The sequence below is a fragment of the Bactrocera neohumeralis genome, chromosome 4, assembly GCF_024586455.1.
Source record: "Bactrocera neohumeralis isolate Rockhampton chromosome 4, APGP_CSIRO_Bneo_wtdbg2-racon-allhic-juicebox.fasta_v2, whole genome shotgun sequence".
NCBI classification, from domain to species: Eukaryota; Metazoa; Arthropoda; class Insecta; order Diptera; family Tephritidae; genus Bactrocera; species Bactrocera neohumeralis.
The window spans coordinates 35,746,214-35,758,060 of record NC_065921.1 but is presented as its reverse complement, the minus strand read 5'-3'; the positions used below and the strand labels follow the sequence as shown (position 1 = coordinate 35,758,060).

Here is an 11,847-nt window from a genome sequence, read left to right as displayed (position 1 = left end):
ATAAAGCATCTTCATGGTGAAATCCACATGCTCCCTGTAAATGAGCATTATACACTTCTATTCAAGGCATGGCGTCGAGTCGACAGACCTTGGCTGGATAAAAATTACGGGACCGTTCCGGTCCCTTAGACCATACACGTCCGAACCCGTCGAAACAGTTCGACTTCGATGACAGTTAACTTATTGTTTTTCCCTCAAGCAGGGTCTGGATAATTCTTGCAATAACAATAACAACATCTCCTCCCGGATTTACTAAATGTATGTGGAATGTTTTATGCTGATACAACTACAGCGACATAAGTTTTGCGTCTACAAACACAAAGAAGAGTTACTTCCAAACTGCTATATTTATTGATTTTGTCTTTCTAATTTTTATTACCTACATATGTAGTTTTTCTTCTTACACTCAATATAAAATAAATTGTAATACAAGGTAAATTCACACTAACCATGTGACAAAATTTCAACTACACATTATTACAATTAATTTATTACCAATAAGGTTTTCTTATATTAGTAGGAAATATATTAAACAATTAGCGAATAGAACATACATAAATTAAATATATTTTAAAATTCGTGTGCATTTAGACAGCTAGAAACTTTATAGACTTAGACAAAGAATATAAAATGAGAAATAGTAAAAAAACAATAAATATAGTCTGTAAGTAAACACAAAATTTTCGACATTTACTTAAAATTAAAAAATATAAAAAATTTAATGTAGGGGTGAATCAAAAAAAAAAAACTTTTTGAAAGAAAAATTAGTATTTATGGTGTAGTTGATTTTTTAACTTGGGAATAAGATTTACTTTTTACATTTTTTCAACATTTGGCTGCTTTACTAACTGGCTATAATTTGCATTTCGTTTACAGTCATATTTACAAGTATGTATATACCAATATAAATGAAAATGGTGTTTTAAAGACAGTGAGAATATTTGTATACATTTCAAAATTTTCATCTTCATATTCGAACGTTTTATGATACTTATTCAACATTTAATTTACACCAAACGGTGCCGCAAATACTGATGTTACGTATTTTGTATTATTGTATTACATAGTTGTGATGAAGATACATATATTACGACTTTATATAAATAAGTATCTTACATGTATTTGTATAACATATTGACTTTGTGTTGGTTGACAGTGATTTTTAACATTTTATAATTGAATGGTCATATTTTGAAGGCAGTTACAATTTTCAACAGATACGTACATACATCTTATTCGAGTTGGTAAATTGTCAAATAATAACAGTACTAAATGCAGAGTTGTACATTTTTAACTGTACATCGATGGCACTCTAGACATTCATTTGATCGACATATTACATCACAAAAACAAAAAAGAACAAAAACAAAATTATAATACAAAAATCTGGTGGCACAAGTTTGACACTTCAATGTTAATTAATTCACAAAACTGGATCACCCACATTTGATTGAATTGTAAAAGAGATTCCTTAAACATGTAGATAATAGTTTGGATTGCGTCTAGCAGTAACATTTTTAAATAAATTGACTACAACGCCACACTACCGCTTATCTTTCTGGAAATAATGATTCATAGCTTGGCGGTAAATCTTTTGGTGATTGTGGTTGATGATGTCGATTATCTTGTTCATATCCAATACTCGACGTAATAGCACCGCTAAAAGACGGTGCGTTTGGTATCTGAACTACAGGGGTTTCCTGAAATTGAAAATTACATCATTATGAAGATATTCACAAGCACAAAAACAAAGATTACTCATTAAAAACATAAAGCACTTCGTTGAAAGCTTACTACAATATGTACTAACCGTTTGCCCTCTACGATGAGCAGCCGCCGAAGCTTCGTGTGCATGCTGTTGCACGGTTATGCAATTCCAATACTTCCAACAGACCCATATGCAGAAACCAACACCCAACATTGTAAAAATTAGCGAAGTTAGTGCTGAAAGTGCTACATAGGTGGTGTCAGCTTCCACTGAAGTAGGTACATCGTGAAAGCATGATATTTCATCTCGACATGGATACATACAATTCGTTATATTATCACGCACAAAATGACGGGAAATACACGAGTACTGGTCTTTCGGATCACAGAGAAAATCTCCAGTGTATTTACATTCAGAGTGCGCTGTCATCACCATTCGCAATTCGAGTGGTTCCTTTATCGAAACTCGCTTATCGATGTAAATGTGAATATTAACTTCACGATTACGTTCATCGAATATTAACCGACCCGGCCCGTCTATTGCTATTTCGTTGCATATCTTTTCAGATGCTGGACGATTACCACCAACAAATTGAATATAATCTATGCAAGCATTATTGACAGGATCACGTCGAAATTTAAGACGTGTGATGACAGTGTAAATTCCGCGAGGCGGTCGATGAGGAGTTTGTACGCGAAAATAACAATCGTATTTTAACTTGTTAGACGAGTAATAGCCAGGTAACGTTGTATTCCACATCTGGGTTATGATGGCTGCAGAATCTCGATCCTCAGTCAGAGTAAATGCGGGATGAACATGAAGGGATCTCTGTATATCTAATAAAAATTTGTCCGCGCATAGATAATCTTTTAGGATTACTATTTTAGAAAGAAAGAAATGTAAATTGTTTATGCATTTGGATATTGAAGTTGTGACTTACTGTTTTTATAGCATTCACATAAACTACACGCGTTCATGAGCAAAATAGCCCAATAAGGTACTGAAATTTTTGGATTTATTTTCATTCTGTGCACACATTCACTACACTCAAGGACGTTACAAATTGCTTTTTAATTCTGTTGATACAACATTGTTTTACTAGAGCTATTTATTTCTTCTCGCATGTATTACTCAGTTTATTTCTTTACAATTCTTATTTATTCTTTCACTGTCATTTGTTGCAATTTTATTTTGTTTTAGACACTTGCTTCTCTTACGTGGTTGCCACGGTGGGATTATACAGAAAACACAAGTGAAATATGTTATATCAATGATCCAAAGCTACACTGGTGTCTTTAGAAAAGGCTAAAAACAATACACGTAAGTTCTAAATTATTAAAAAAAACTCTTCAATGAATAGTTTCTATTATATTATTGTGACAAACAATATACTTAGCTTTTTTGAAGGCCCTGTATTACAACACATAGGAAAACAAATCTGAGAGAACTTTTGCCATTGAACTTTTTTCAAAATGTAATTTTTGTAGTTTTGCAACTGTTACAATGTATGGAAATTTATTTCATATACATATATAAAAACAAGCTCATGGGAAAGCTCTACAAAAAGTTTTTATGACATTATGGGTTATCAAACAATTTTCGAACACTAACACAACTATACATTTTCTTGCAGACCCTAGCTTAAAGGAAGGAAGGAACGGCCTGGCAGCACTTGTATTCTGTCATTCTGCTTCATTTTCAAAACGTCATTTTTTGTTTACGTTCCTATTCGTAATTGAAGAATTGCTAAAAAAAAAGTTTGCCAATTTTTGCTCGTTTGAACAATTGTTATAAACCAAGGAAAATTTTAAAATATCCAATAAAATAAAGTAATATATTTATTAATAGATGTGATTTTACTATTTTTGTTAACTTTTTTTTCCATTTATTCAGATTCATCTTACTTGCTAGTGTACACTTGTTATACATTCTTACAGTTTAGTTTCTGGACTTCTCATTCTTCGAAGGAATATACACACAATAATGACTGAAGCAAAGAAGAACGCACTTACAGCTGCTTATCGCGCTCATAAATCCCTGCAATTGGAATTAACAGACTTTGAGGATAATACAGCATTTGCTGCACACTTGGTAGAACAATTAAGGCGTCTGCCTACAGATAGCCGTGTTAACGCCATGGCCGGTATATTAGCAATACTGAATCGCTTTGTACGCGTACAAGGAGAAACTCAGTAAGCAATTCGCATGGAGATTTATTTCGCCGGTTCATCGTCCGCACACTGCGTACCTATAAGGATAGCATAAGAGGGCGGTGACGGTGAAAGCAAAATATGTTAAGGGAAATGTGTTGCTAAAAGCATCGAATCTTTGGAGGTGTTCCTAATGTGCGTTTATATATTTTGTTGTGTGTCCTGTTTTCTTGTAAGACATGGCATATGTGCTACCTATTTTTCTTTTATAGAACTCTATTGAAAGTATGACATCGATGTTCGAGTTATGAGGGAGTATAATGTAATAGTTAGCATGATTTTCCGATTCATCACAAACATTCATACATATATTTTTGTTACATTAAAACACATCGAAAAAACTGTAATAAGTATTTAATTTAATATATAGAATATATCAATCATTTTGCAAAATAGTATGATTTAAATAATCAAATTAAATGTGTTTTGTTTACGATTGTCACTGAATGCTTAGATACTTTGGTATTTGTCTCGAGCCGAAATAAGTAACTCAATAAACAACAACACAAGTGTTGAATGTGGGGCCTGCCTCAAATAGTTTGACCAAAATCCTTTATATTAGCCTTGTAGTCCTTCGAATCTGAATACTTTGTGAGCACAATCCCAACAGCCTTTATATAGTATTCCTTTGCCGAATGAGTCATTACCTTGATTATACAGCCTTGTTGAAATTACATCAAGTGGTGTAATCGCCAAAGCCTCTTGCCTTACCAAAAGTTGCAATCTTTCCTTTAAAATGTTTCTAAATGCATTTACATATATCTCCAGTGTGTTGGTTTTGGTAACCAACGGCAATTTCGCTATTCGATCGGGCTTTTAATTGAATTTTCATCTGCAAACAACATTTGCAAACTATACACCATATAAAACGGGCTTGCACAAAATGAGCCAGTAACACCACCGCGAAAAAATGAGCATACCGCGAAAAAATGAAACATCACCATTTCTATTATGCATCCATTTGTTATTCATGGCTAATTCAGTCAATTGTAAACAGTTTTTATTACCTAGAACAAATTAATTGTTGTTAAATAAAAAAAAATACACCAGTTTTAAATACTTTTTGTATCAACATTTTATTTTGCTATCTTTTATATATATATTGCCATAACTGTATGTATTTAAATGAGTTGCATTTTTGTTGTAATTCTATCTTATATTTGTACCTCGAGTGGGTTGGTGAAGCAGATTGCACCCATCGCGGCTAAACCTCCGATCATGAAATCAGAGATATCCATATTTTTTATTGTTGCAGAGCGTAGCTATCAAATATTTAGTATAATTATATTTTTACACAATGAAATCTTAATATTTAATTTGAATCGACGTAATCAGCTAGCCATTGTTTAAATTTACTTACTCTATAATGAAATTAACAGCTATTGTATGAACCTACTAACCTGTACAATGCTGCTATCAACAGAATATTGAAGTTACAAACAGCAAATGTTATCTACGAAGGTAAGCATTAATTAAAAGGTTTGTTTCATAACTGCCAACTGTTATGGGCAATTCATATGCAACATTTGCTTCGCTTTGCGTCTGAAATTTGTTTTAACAGAAAAGTTCTATGTCCGTTTATGAATGAGTACGTTCGCATAAAAAGTTTTCGACGCGAAGCCAAGGAAAATTTTGGGCAACTTTCATCTTTTTATTCTTTGCCAAGCAACAGTCACCATTTTATTAGAGAGAAACACCAAAACCGTTCATTGTGGCATACCCTTTGGTTTCTAGTCTTCGTTGGCTTAGGGCTTAGGCTCGAAGCGGAGCAGAGCGTAAATGGGAAAATGCGATTGACTTGGCTTTAAGCGTCCACTCTGCGAGCACCCTTAGTATGGACTGAAAACGAGCAAAGTTGTATGTGAATGGGCCCTTACTAGCTACCAAAGTTTTTGCTTGAAAAGTTTTTCTTAAAACGAAATGCTGGCAGAGAAGAGCACTAGTTGAGAGAGCAAAGTTAGTAAGATTTCATCATGCAGAAAATAGCTAGTAACATGCGAAGGAACAACTGTTAAACATGCATATGAATTTGAAGCATTTGCTTTGATTTTGTTCATTTTAATGGTTCTATTAATAATTTTCAAGTGTTGATCTATTACAAATGTTGATCTTTCCTCTTTCGTTATTTCGCTCTCTGTAAGTGTAACTTTCAATCTTATTCCCTCTGATGGCTTGTAGCTATTAGCAGTTATAAAACAAACCTTATGGTGTTTAATAGTTGGGAGACAATTGATGATAAGTAATTTATCTTTATGCTGAACAAATACACTTGTGTGCAATTAAATGTAAAAATGATAATATATCCAATATAAATTAATAAATTTATTTAATTATAGTAAACATTTATTTTATAAAATTTGTATACTCTCATAAAACACACTTTTAAAAGTTTATTTAGACTAATATAATTTTATTTCTGTTTGTGGCGGATCCATGGTTTCCTTCTAACATAATTTTATACTTTTGCGACATGTTACTACATTCTACCTAACAGTTAGATAGATAGATAGATAGATAGATAAATGTTATAACGGTTGTTTGAGTCATCTATTCGAGATAAATACATACATATATGGCTATATATACATGTGTGCATATGTATATATAAATGACCAGGACGATGAGACTTGTTAAAATTCGGATGACTTGGTATATGTATTCCTTGAATCCAAGGGGGGTTTGGTATTACAGATGGACGTAATAGGACCACTGCCTCGCCCACAAAACGGCATTATAATATGCAATAATATGCTATAAAATCCAAAACCACCATCCCGTGTATTCGCCTCTGATTTCTATAGAAAATTACTTAATACAAATGAGTCCTTTCAAAACGGATTTACCCTCTTCGTTGCGGCAAAACAAACACATTATTTTGATTATGGGTTGGATGTATTAAAATCAGGTTATTTCTATTTATCGAATCGAGGCGTATGTAGGAGATTTTCTGCGCAATATACAATTTTACTGAGTATTCGACTTTTATGGAGTCAGTATAGAGGAATCCGCTTCAATTACAATTTAACCAGATGAAGTTAGGTTCTTGGGCTCTGCTTTTACCTCCGAATACTGGGTTATAGAAATCGTGCTAACTTTCCTGAGCAAGTCATACTTGAAAGGGTTTTAGACCAAAATCCTTCGAGTGTTTTTTAAATACCTGCTTATGAAGTCTGGTAACTCTTAGCCATTTCCTTCACATGCTCAAATGTTGTTTCCGGTATGAAGATTATAGAACGTCTTTTCGAATTTATATCATAACCTCAACCATTAAGAACTTCAAGATATTTGTATTTATACATAAAATTGGAAGCGAAATTGCTTAGCGAAATCAATAAAAACCTGGACGTTGAATATGGTGACAATTTTGTTTCGATGACGATTGACAAAGTTTGGTGGAACGAGTTTTAAAGTGGTCGCACATTATTTTTTTTTGCAGAGCTACTCTCACCGGTGAAGAAAAAAGTATACTTCCAACAAATTATAATTCCAACAGAGGCAAACCATTGTAGAACAAACCTCTACCTTACTCATCCCTGATTATAGAGACGTGTTGCAATAACAGCTGACGGTGTAATGGTAATTGAAACTACTAAGCCAGCTAAGAAACCCCCACACACTGTATTCAATGAAGGTTGCATCTTTAAATTGTGTTCATGCAGCAATGCTTTCATCTCGGCAAAGATAATTGTGCATTCTAGTCCTAAAATCGATTTGTTTCTTCTTCTTTCTACCTACATATGTATGTACGTATTTACATATTGCTAATAATATTTCTTTAATAAATGATTTTGTAGATTGCATACGTTGTTAAGGGTTCTCGCAACTGTAATGTAGAATATCCGAATTAGGAAATATCGTTTCATAAACGAAGGAACGATTCCGTTAAATTGTATAGCCTTTCTAGTTGTAATTTGGTTTGAAGTATTTCGCCTACGCTTTATTTACAGTTTTATGTCGCCTTTGGTACTTATGTTTCAAAGCTAAGAGTTCATCGAAAAATACCAGCAAAAGTACCGAGTGCGGAGCAAATCGCAAGTAGCTTGCCCAAAAGCCCTTATAGAGCCCATATAAACCTTCGCTCCGCGCTATTTTGAAAAAACAATCCCACCAACCGCTATATAATAAGCCTTTGCCATTAGCATCCAAACCTTGATTGTAGAGCCGTGTTGATATAACGTCCGGCGGCGTGATTGCCAATGTTACAACACAACCAGCCAAGAAAGCAGCACACATTGAGTTCAATGTTGGTTGTACAACTAAATTGTGTTCGCGAAGCATTGATTTTGTTTTGCCAAATGTGGCGATTTGTGCGCCCGAACCAATTGAAGCCCGTGGTATGGAGGCTATAGAACCACGCCACAATGCTGCAAGTCCACCACTTAGATAAATCTGCTTCATGGCGTTAAACATACCAGTGTGATGATGTTGATATCCTACAGCCACGTTCTTGGCCGCTTGTGACTGCAGCTGAGTCTTTATCTATAAATGAAGTAATGAGATTAATTAGCGAATAAAGACTAGGTTGGCAGCATACACTGCCCAAATTTGATAAGATATCATAAGTTCTAAACTACGTAAATATATAATTTTATCACATAATCTTTAAAATAAATTACATAACTAACTAAAGTCAATTATAATACAAACCATTAGAAATGGACTAGCAAAATAGGCTCCGACGGCGCCACCAGCAGCGCCCCAAAAGAGCCCCAATCCAAATGATTCACCACCATCCTTGGTGCGAGTCCACTGCCTATTGACTGCGGCGTTGTACATCCCAAGTCTGTAAGTAATATACATTTGAAATGTGTGTACATTGCATGGCATTTAGTGAGGAGTACCGTATAGAATTTATTGTAAATTGAAAGTACATTGCCGGCACCAGCCCTTTTTGCAGTCCAGTCCAACCGTCATTTTTGATAACTGTCACAAAGGCATGCACTATACCCCTATAGCGAACATCGTAGGTCCCGCGCACGGCTAACTCACCCTGCAGTTGTAAGCGCGTCTTAATCACCTGCCGAAGAGACAGCCCACATAGGTTATACATATTTTACAAGAAGATATATTGTAGATTACCTCCAGTGGATTTGTGAATAGTATGGTCCCCACAGAGGCCAAACCACCAATAATAAAATCACTCATTACGTGGCTTTGCTTGAACGTAGGCGATTAATCAGATATTGCACATTTAAAGATTTATTTAATATTCAACGGTGTTTACTTTAGTATTATAGTACTAAATGGAAAAGAGCTCTTGACACTTCATCACTCGGCAATCCAAAACGCAAATAATTTACATTAACAAATATCTTTCAGCGACCTAAACAAGTCCACCATTTCGCCAAACGACAACGATACACTAAAAGTTTAAGTTAAATTCTGTTATAAAGTAAATGAAGCCACTGGTTAACTATGATTTTTGCAGCTCTTATCTAACTAAACCATTGTTGTTAGAAATAAAATAAAGAGAAGGAAGTTGTGGTGTGATCTTTTCTATCATATGATTACAGTAGTGGCAATACATATTAATTCATGTGGGTAACACGGCGTATGAGCTTTATCAATTGAATGAAGCAATTTAAAAGCTGAAATTGTACAAGACCTGAAATGAAAACCGGAAATTAACCTAAATCTGGATTCAGAATAAGAGAATCGATGGTGATAGACTCAAGTTTTTATGATTAGATACGTTTATATATATTTCTATTGATATAAAAATAAAGCTTTAAGCAAATAAAGCTTAATACAATTTATGTATGTATGTACATCTAAAATATTATTTAATTTCTTTGTTAAGCAGGTTGGCAGGAAATAATTAAGATTTATTGAGATGAGGAGATTTCGTCAAGCTATTAAAACAGAGTGCAATCCACTTATTTTTCTTACACTTCATACTCATAATTTGATTTAAGTTTGCAGTTTTATTACAATTTTTTGTGAAAACTAAAGTTCAATAGAATGTAATTAAAACCATCATTTTATTATCATTCATCTATATAAGTAAATATTCTCTATTTTCAAAAATATTTTATTTTTTAATGCTATGTACAAATACAAGCATACTAATGTAAAAGATTACTGTTATATCACGCTTAAACATGAACAAGATGAGAGATAACAATTGGCATATTTACGAACAACAAAAACAAATAATTTGGAAGAAAAATAGAAAAATATTATTGCTTAGTTACTTGGACAGTTGCTCTATTTTCTTCTATTGTGCATGCATATGTATAAGGCCTCTGTTGCTTGTCAATTACATTTATAGTTCTAACTATAATATTTGTCTCTAATGGACATTAATTCGTCATAAAATAGTAGCACTAACGTAGAATGCGGTGCGATGCGCAAGTAATTTGGCCAAAATCCTTTGTATAGACCAAGCAAACCCTCGGTGCGCACAACCTTTACTATGCAATCTAGCCAACCATTGTAATATATACCTTTACCACTGGCATCAACCCCCTGATTGTACAGACGAGTGGTTAGCACATCGGGTGGTGTTATAGCCAGGGACATAATAGTGCCGGCAATACCGCCGGCGCAGAAGGAATTCAATGTGGGTTGCGTTACCCAGCCATTGTCGCGTAACATAGACTTCGTTTTGCCGAAAGTGGCAATTTGAGCGCCAGAGCCCAAAGCTGCCCGTGGTACAGTAGCCATTGAACCCCGCCACAAACCAGTTATACCACGCTCAGCATAGATTTGGCGCAAGGCTTGGAAAGTGCCGGTGTGCTTATGTTGGTAGCCGACAGCTATAGCTTTAGCTGCTTGTGATTGTAATTGCGTTTTTATCTGAAATAATCCATAGAGTATTAGATATCATTACATAAGACTAATTTTTGCCATAAACTATTCGTTTGAGTAATTATTTTTCAAGTGATTATATATGAATGGATTTACTTCTTATCACTCTAGGAGCATGTTGTTTTTGTTACGAATTGCCACAGACAATACACGTTTGTACAAACATATAGCATGCATAAAATATACTGATGTTTTTCGTTAATGAACGCAGCAAAAAAATTTACCAGATGATTTCGAGGATGATTCAAAAACCATTTGAACAATTATATAATTTACCATAAAAAAGGGACTAGAAAAATATGTGCCCACACAACCACCCAACGCGCCCCAAAACAAACCCAATGGGAAGGAAACATCACCATTCTTCTTGTGCATCCATTTTTTTTGCATAGCCGTAGTATAGAAGCCTAATCTAAGAAAAAATATATTTCATAGAAAGTTCTTCGTCCAATATGTACATAATCTTACCTAAAAGAATTTAATACAAATTGAAAGTACAACGCCGGCACTAGTCCCTTTTGTAGACCACTTATCCCCTCATTCCGCCCGACCACAATAAACGCATTAATTACTCCTTTATAAGGCTTCACATATGTGCCACTTGCAGATAGTTCGCCTTGAAGTTGTATTCTCGTCTTTATCACCTATTTATATTCAATGAGGGTAATAAGGATATACTAATTTCAACTAACGGGTACTAACCTCTAATGGATTTGTAAAGTATGTAGCCCCAAGGGAAGCCGTACCGCCAATAATAAAATCTGTTATATCCATTTTAAGTATCTAACGACGAAGTGGTGCTGATGAATTGTGGAACACTACACAAAACGAAAACACACTACTGCAGTCTTCGATTGCTGAAACTTTTGTTAGTGCAAAAAATATTGATACATTATAGCAACAATACACTTATGAAATTCTTTTCCATTGTGGACTGAGGTAGATCTGTATTTAAATAACAAAGATAAAATAAAGTAAAATTTAATTTTCTTATCTCTTCAACACTCAGCTGATCCCATAGCGGGTCATCCGCAGTCATTATAAACAGCTGATGTCATATAAAAGTTTGCCAAAAGAAAAACAGCGACATCTATATAATACTGTCTTCGCACCCTAAGT

The 11,847-nt window shown here is 34.2% G+C and overlaps 3 protein-coding genes, 1 long non-coding RNA gene and 1 pseudogene across 4 annotated transcripts; 1 reads left to right on the top strand and 4 right to left on the bottom strand.

The window, feature by feature from the left end:
- Nucleotides 1–328: 328 nt before the first annotated feature.
- LOC126755101 (uncharacterized) lies at nt 329–2,886 on the bottom strand. The gene is made up of 3 exons (XM_050467437.1): nt 2,649–2,886; nt 1,811–2,586; nt 329–1,700 (listed from the first exon to the last, which is right to left on the bottom strand). The coding sequence occupies exons 1-3, from the start codon at nt 2,731–2,733 to the stop codon at nt 1,551–1,553; spliced, it is 1,011 nt and encodes a 336-aa protein (XP_050323394.1). The 5' UTR covers nt 2,734–2,886; the 3' UTR covers nt 329–1,550.
- A 499-nt stretch (nt 2,887–3,385) lies between these two features.
- Nucleotides 3,386–4,281, top strand: LOC126755114 (uncharacterized). The gene is made up of 2 exons (XR_007666455.1): nt 3,386–3,537; nt 3,602–4,281. It is a non-coding gene; the product is annotated as an uncharacterized LOC126755114 (long non-coding RNA).
- On the bottom strand, nt 4,256–6,128 carry LOC126755107 (solute carrier family 25 member 35-like; annotated as a pseudogene).
- A 92-nt stretch (nt 6,129–6,220) lies between these two features.
- Nucleotides 6,221–9,366, bottom strand: LOC126755102 (solute carrier family 25 member 35-like). Its single transcript, XM_050467438.1, has 4 exons — nt 8,998–9,366; nt 8,760–8,935; nt 8,566–8,701; nt 6,221–8,397 (listed from the first exon to the last, which is right to left on the bottom strand). Exons 1-4 carry the CDS (start codon nt 9,061–9,063, stop codon nt 7,849–7,851), a joined length of 927 nt encoding a protein of 308 aa, XP_050323395.1. The 5' UTR covers nt 9,064–9,366; the 3' UTR covers nt 6,221–7,848.
- Nucleotides 9,367–9,880: 514 nt separating this feature from the next.
- LOC126755104 (solute carrier family 25 member 35-like) lies at nt 9,881–11,765 on the bottom strand. The gene is made up of 4 exons (XM_050467439.1): nt 11,431–11,765; nt 11,197–11,372; nt 11,005–11,140; nt 9,881–10,716 (listed from the first exon to the last, which is right to left on the bottom strand). The coding sequence occupies exons 1-4, from the start codon at nt 11,500–11,502 to the stop codon at nt 10,192–10,194; spliced, it is 909 nt and encodes a 302-aa protein (XP_050323396.1). The 5' UTR covers nt 11,503–11,765; the 3' UTR covers nt 9,881–10,191.
- Between the last annotated feature and the right edge of the window lie 82 nt (nt 11,766–11,847).

What these genes read in the sequence shown, in the direction of transcription:
- LOC126755101 (XM_050467437.1), bottom strand. Translation starts at nt 2,733, where the DNA reads ATGAAAATAAATCCAAAAATTTCAGTACCTTATTGGGCTATTTTGCTC. An exon ending in ATGTGAATGCTATAAAAACA is followed by an intron (nt 2,587 to 2,648) that starts GTAAGTCACAAC and finishes TTTCTAAAATAG; the next exon opens with TAATCCTAAAAGATTATCTA. An exon ending in CTCATCGTAGAGGGCAAACG is followed by an intron (nt 1,701 to 1,810) that starts GTTAGTACATAT and finishes TTTCAATTTCAG; the next exon opens with GAAACCCCTGTAGTTCAGAT.
- LOC126755102 (XM_050467438.1), bottom strand. Translation starts at nt 9,063, where the DNA reads ATGAGTGATTTTATTATTGGTGGTTTGGCCTCTGTGGGGACCATACTA. An exon ending in TTTACAATAAATTCTATACG is followed by an intron (nt 8,702 to 8,759) that starts GTACTCCTCACT and finishes TATTACTTACAG; the next exon opens with ACTTGGGATGTACAACGCCG. An exon ending in TTGCTAGTCCATTTCTAATG is followed by an intron (nt 8,398 to 8,565) that starts GTTTGTATTATA and finishes CTTCATTTATAG; the next exon opens with ATAAAGACTCAGCTGCAGTC.
- LOC126755104 (XM_050467439.1), bottom strand. Translation starts at nt 11,502, where the DNA reads ATGGATATAACAGATTTTATTATTGGCGGTACGGCTTCCCTTGGGGCT. An exon ending in ACTTTACAAATCCATTAGAG is followed by an intron (nt 11,373 to 11,430) that starts GTTAGTACCCGT and finishes GAATATAAATAG; the next exon opens with GTGATAAAGACGAGAATACA. An exon ending in TTTCTAGTCCCTTTTTTATG is followed by an intron (nt 10,717 to 11,004) that starts GTAAATTATATA and finishes GGATTATTTCAG; the next exon opens with ATAAAAACGCAATTACAATC.